The 6,678-nt window shown below is 39.2% G+C and overlaps 1 protein-coding gene across 1 annotated transcript in view; it reads right to left on the reverse strand.

Annotated features, from left to right (window-relative positions):
- Positions 1 to 894: 894 nt before the first annotated feature.
- Positions 895 to 6,678, reverse strand: part of ENOX2 (ecto-NOX disulfide-thiol exchanger 2) — a 329,605-nt gene continuing 323,821 nt past the window's right edge. The window contains exon 14 of the mRNA XM_019653896.1: positions 895 to 2,347. Within this exon, the coding sequence (XP_019509441.1) occupies positions 2,216 to 2,347 (132 nt within the window). The 3' untranslated portion in view covers positions 895 to 2,215. The remainder of the gene's footprint in view (positions 2,348 to 6,678) is intronic.

The raw sequence follows: 6,678 nt of genomic DNA on the forward strand, positions 1-6,678 counted from the left end.
CTCTCTCTCTCTCTCTCTCTCTCTCTCTCGATTTATTTTAAGGAATTGGCTCATGTGATTATTGGGGTTGGTAAGTTTGAAATTTGTAAGGCTGACCAGCAGTCTGGAAATTCTGGCAGGCATTAATGATGCCATTTGAGTCCAAAATCAATCTGGAGGCACAATTCCATACTCCTCAGAGGACTTCAGTAGTTTCTTGTAAGGCCTTCAACTGATTGGATGAGGCCCACCACATATGGAGAGTAATCTGCTTTATTCAAAGACTACTGGTTTAAATGTTAATCACATCTTAAAAATATCTTCATAGCAACATCTAGACTGGTGTTTGACCAACAAACTGGGGGTATTGCCTAGCCAACTTGACACACAAAATTAACCATCACAATTAGCATATTCAAGCAGGTTGGGAGGTGTATATCTGGACTGAATTGGCAGGAATAATAGGAAGAGACCATCTTTAGTACAAGTAGATTAAATGAAGGATACCAAAGGGCCTGGGTGTGGTAGTTTTTCCTTTAAAACTTCATTTTATTTAACTTATTTAAATAACAGTCAATTGATAGGTGGCAAATTTCCCTTGATCTCATAGTTATTATTAAAATAAGACATTTCAGGACCTGAGATTGGTTAATCAAAGCCTTCTGTAGTGTTCATGATAGAGATGCTTCAGTGAGGAAATTAGTGTAAAAATAACCCTAGCTTCCTTCTGGTACCACAGCTGGGTGCTTAAGGGGGAAGTCAACTTTCAGCATGAATGGGCTGCTGTGGAACCTTATTTCTAGTTGTCAAGGCAGGTTTAGCATCTTCTTCCAACATCCTGGTAACTCAAAGGAAGAAACTGAGATGATTTACTGAAGGATTACTTTGCAAGGAATTAAAAACAGAACACCAAAATGAGGTATAAAACAGGAATATTTATCTTTTAAAAATACAACTTTGAACACTACTGACATCTGATTTACAAAGTATTTTCCTGAAATAATCTTCATCAGCCAACATCACAAAAGAAAAGATCACCTGCACCTCAGGCTATTCGCCCCAAATCCCCATTCTTTCCCCCATCAAGCAGGACTTTTGGACTGGTCCACCCACACACGGCCTTTGCAATCTGCTGAAGGGTACCACAGAACTGGAGGTGTCCCTGGAAATCAGCACTCTAAGTGGAGCTGACCTTTGTAGGAAGACTCACACACCCTGGACCATTATTTATCCGTTACTAAGAGTTTTCTATTAATACGCATATCAACTCTTTGCAAACATTCAGCATGAAGTAAACATAGTATTTACAGCAGTACATGGTTTGTAATTCAACACAGTGATAGAAGAGAAGGGACCAACAGACTTTGAAGAAGGCCAGAGGGGAAAGCATATTACAATGAATCCTTTTTTGTTAGGTGTGTGTGTGTGTGTGTGTGTGTGTGTGTACATGTGCACACGTGTGTTTTAATTAATATAAAACTAAACATGCCCTCCTTTAAAAGCAAACTATTTACAAGAAGATTCTGAATAGCTTGTACACATGCCAGTCATACTGGACACTTGCTTTCTGAACATATATCTAGGTTTCTAAAAAAATTTCTGAAATTAACCTTTTATCTGATATATTAGAGAAAATAACTTTGGACCATTTCTCAACTTTTGGTTCACAGTAATTTTGCAAAAGCCACAAACCATGCTCTGTCTTTTAAAAGGTGAACCTGGTCAAGCACTTTCTAGAAGACACTGATGTGTTATTCATTTGCTGGGGACTGGAAAGATGTCAGTTATGGAGTACCTAGTGCTCCTCACATTCCCCTCACCAGAAGCAACATTCATGTAGAGAAGTTTTGAAACACAAATCACATACAAAGCATCAAAATATTTCAGTTAACAGTGTTGAAAAAAATACCAAAGTCTACAACAGTAGTACAGACATCGAAAGCACCTCTAATACTCTTTAGCCTCGGGCCTTTTTAAATACTACTTATTTTAAAAAGACAACCAATTAACAGAAAGGGAGGAAGTTACAGCACTTGAGGTTTCAGTCGATTTACTTTTAGGGCCTGTAGCTCGAGGTGCTACTCTAGGATCCTTATTTTAACTCAAAAGAGGTTCTAGCATTAACTGACAAATTTAAAACAATTTGTACTTGAGAACTATTAAAAATACAAATCACTTTTTAAGCTTGTCAAACACACATTTATTTTCAGGATCCCAGATTGTTAGGTAAAGGGATTCAGGTCAGTTTCAAGCCCTCAAAGCCACAGAATTTCCATCGCTTCTCCAGACTGGCTCCAACTCCAGTCATTTCTTGCTTGAAGGTATGCTGGAGTCTGCTCATGAGATACTCCACATCACTGGTGCAGATCTGTGGGACAGAGAGGACATCTCCATTCAAACCCAGTTCCACCTTCCTAATCTGGCTCTTTTCTCCCCAGCGTTGCCTACTTTGGGATGCTGATGCGTAGCTGTGTGTTAGCGGTGGGGTTGCCCTATCTGCCCTGCGTGTGCACGTGTGTGTGCTGCGTAAGTGTCTTCCAGATGGCAGCCTTCCTCTGCTGTGACCACCAGACACAATCCACTGAGCTTTATTTTTCTTTACGTATTTTATAATTGCTTTATTTAGGTATAATTTACATACAGCAAATTCACCTATTTTACATGTACAGTTTGATGAGTTGTAGGAAATTTATACAATTGTATAAGTTTTTGTATAATATACAGTTGTAGAAACTTAGTAAACACACAATTTATAAAACTGTCACCGCAATTTAGTTTTAGGGCTTTCCATCACCCCCTCCCCCAAATTCCTTTGTGCCCCTTTGCATTCAATCCTCACTCCCAATCTCTGACTCGGACTTTTTCACTGTGGTTTTGCCTTTTCTGAAAATTTCATATACGTATAATCATACAAAATATAGTCTTTGTGACTAGATTNGCTGCTCAGCTCGGGCTGACTCGAACCGCTGTTGCTCAGAGCTCAAACTCTTGAGCGAGCTCTTAACCAACTGAGCCACTCAGCCGGCCCTTCATTTTTCTTTTAAGTTACCATGTGGCCTTATGGGATCCCCAATACTGGAAAGGTAGCTCTGGTGTCATTAAAACATTGTTAATATGATTATTAGTTGAATAATAATTATTTATTGAGCCCTTATTTTGCCAGGCATAGTTATTACTGGGCACTTTACACTGAGCAAAGCCTCATGAATTACCCTTCCAGGGAAGTATACTTGGATTTCCATTTTACAAATGAAAACAAAAAAAGGTCAGAGAGTTTGACAGTGTTAAAAAGTGAACCTAGGTACCACGGTATAACAGAAAGAGCATGAACTGAAGCCAGGCAGATTTGGGTTCAAATCCTGGGCTTTGTCACGTAGTAGCTGGATGTCTTGGGCTAGTAAATTAACCTTTCTGAGCCCATTTTCTCTTAACATATTTCAAGTTTCCTAACATATGTGAAGCCTTCCATGATGTACCATTGCAGCACTTGTACATGACTGTATCATTTAGCAGGTATCCCCACCAGAATGTAAACACTTGAGGAAAGAGGTCATGTTTTTGTCCCCTTTGAATTTCTAGGACAAAGACTTGTACATATCAGGAGCTTTATAATGGCATGTGAATAAACAATGTGAGGTTTATAATACTTACCAATTATGTTGATATGAATGTTAAACAAAATATTCAAGCAGTAGGAAGCTTTGAGTTTGCAATTGGATAGACCAAGATTCAAATCTCATCTCTGCCTTTTAAAAACTTAAGCAAGTTACTTTACATTTCAGAGTCAGCGGAATCATAGGATACTACTACCTACTTTTCAGTTTCAGTAAAAATGAATGATTCTGTCTATATATTTCCTGATAAGTAGGAATCATTAATCAATGTTAGCTTTTATTATTAGTGCATATCAATGTAGTTTGTATAGAGTGCTACACAAATATACTCATTTAACAAGTATTTTCTGAGGACCTATGATATACCAGGTTTGTGGGATGTGGTAGTGAACAAGACAAATGAGGAACATACTCTCGTGGAACTTACACTCTGGGGCTGGATGAGGGGTGCGTGGGGGTGCAGAGAGTACTAGTTCAGGTCTCAAAAGCAAGTCATCATTACATTATCCCCACCATTCAATAGTCACTGAATATATATTTTTAAAGATTTTATTGGGGAATCGGGGAAGGGGAACAGACAGGTAGACAAATTGCTGTTTTGTTCTTCAGTAGTTGTGGAGGACGTCGCTTTACTGGCCCATGTTGGTATGATCATTGTGCTCTTCCTGGGTGAGGCAATCGGTCACCAGTCATTGGTCGGCCGCTCACAGCGGCTACTAGCTACTCACCCTGGCTGCCAGCCACTCAAGTAGCTCATGGCAGCCTGCTGCTGCCCTGCTGCAGCCTACACCGTCACCAGTGACTCACAGCAGCCCAGCTCCAGGTCGAGCTGTTGTTCAGCATCTTAGCTGTAGAGGACTAGCGTCACTGACCCTCAATGTGGGATCCAAACCGCAGCCCTGCTGCTCAGAGCTGGTGCTCCCAAGCAAGCTCTTAACCAGCTGAGCCATTCGGCCGGCCCAGTCACTGAATATTTTCATGCTGAGCTTTTATAGTCTTGACTAAAAGGTGAAAGATTTAAGTTCAATGTGTTAAAGCCTACCCTTCCAACACTTTGAGGGCATAAATGAAACATATTCCTTTCTCATCCCACAGTGCCTGGCAGTGTCCGGGACTGAATAAATATTTAGAATACATTTGAACAGCTGACTTTCCTTTCTTGATGCCCAGCAATACGATGTAGCTCCACAATTCTAGGTGTGAACACAAAAACATTTTTTTCTTAGAATGAGGGTAATGTCATGACTATATGTACTTTTGACTGATTCACAATCATAATCATAACTCTTTATTGGATACTCACTATGGGCCAGGCACTGGCCAGGCAATTTACAGATGCTATCTTGTTGACTCTACCACCACTATCTGAAGTAGGTACTGTTTCTCCTTAATTTTACCTATAAGGGAACTGAAGCTCTTATTGTGTCCATGTAACTTGCTTAAAGGTATACAGGCAGGAAGTGACTTTGGGCAGCATGAGGGCATAAAAGGTGCTCAGCAGATGGTAGCAATAATGATGAAAAGTGAATCCAGGTCTATTTGACGGATTTTCCAAGACAGCTAAGAATCCCAAGACTCACTCAGCTCTACCAGGTGAGTCAAAAGGTCTTGCACATGTTGTTTTTTCAAATAATACAGTTTATTCTGCATTATAAGAAAATCACATTTTTGAGCCCAATTAAAAACAAAACTCTATATAATTTGAACACAGATATGTGTCTAATTTGCCCTGAAAACTATTTTTTTTATTTGCATTTAAGACATTTAACAAGCAACTTGGTAATATAAAAAAAATCAGAACTGGAGATGTCACAGCACTAGGAAGGGAGATGAAGCAACCATTTGTAAATTAAAAGAATGCTTCTACTCATTAGTATCTGGAAAAATCTAACTACTGGATCACCTAAAAATGAAACAGTAATATTTCAAAATTCTGGAGGAACAGCAATGATAGCACTGAGCATTTGTAAGGAAAAATAGCTTCATTATTAGATTCCTATGGTGAATGGATTGTGAGAGATTGTATATGCTGTAATTTAATTATGTAATATAATGTAAATATATTCTATTTTTATACATTATAACTCTGGACTACTCTATTAGTCAGGATTTTCCAAAGAAACAGAACCAATGGGATGCATTGTACATATACATACATATGAGGCATGATCAAACGATATGGTGAATGTTTAAATAAAAAAAATTACTACAGTAAAAGATACATTGTCATTAATCCCCCTCAAAATATTCCCCCTCACTTTGAACACTCTTATCCCATCATTCTGGCCACTTTCTGAAGCAGTTCTGGAAGTCTTTTTTCGTGAGTGTCTTTAGTTGTTCTGTCGTGGCTGCTTTGAAGTCCTGAATCAATTCAAAACATCTACCTTTCATGGTCATTTTGACTTTGGGGAAGAGCCAGAAGTCGCACGGTGCCAGATCTGGTGAATAAGCGGGATGAGAACACACGGTAATGTTTTTATTTGACAGAAATTGCTAGTACCAGAAGCGATGTGTGACATGGAGCCTTTCCATTGTGATTACAAAATATGGTGAATGCTGCTGCTGAGTGCCATCCAACGGAACGGCAGGGATCTTCAATACAGGAAGTGGTGCATCCAACCTTAGTAACAGTGTGTGACAAGTTTCTCTTTGTTCAGTGCAGTCACTTGGGTGTGAGCTACAGTTGAGAGAAGGTGTATTTTAAAGTGTGCTATAAATCATCCTCCATCATGACAACGCTCCGTGTCACACATCGCTTCTGGTATATGGCAATTTCTGTCAAATAAAAATATTACAGTGTGTCCTCATCCACCTTATTCACCAGATCTGGCACTGTGCGACTTCTTGCTCTTCCCCAAAGTCAAAGTGATTCAGGACATTGAAGCAGTCATGACAGAACAACTAAAGACACTCACAAAAGAGGACTTCCAGAGCTGCTTCAGAAAGTGGCAAGAAAAATGGGATAAGTGTGTTTGAAGCGAGGGGGAGTGTGTTGAGGGGGATTAATGGCAATGTGTCTTTTACCGTAATAATTTTTCTTATTTAAACATTCACCACATTGTTTGATCACACCTTGTATTTATAT

Source organism: Hipposideros armiger, unplaced genomic scaffold, assembly GCF_001890085.2.
Source record: "Hipposideros armiger isolate ML-2016 unplaced genomic scaffold, ASM189008v1 scaffold_210, whole genome shotgun sequence".
Taxonomy (NCBI): Eukaryota; Metazoa; Chordata; class Mammalia; order Chiroptera; family Hipposideridae; genus Hipposideros; species Hipposideros armiger.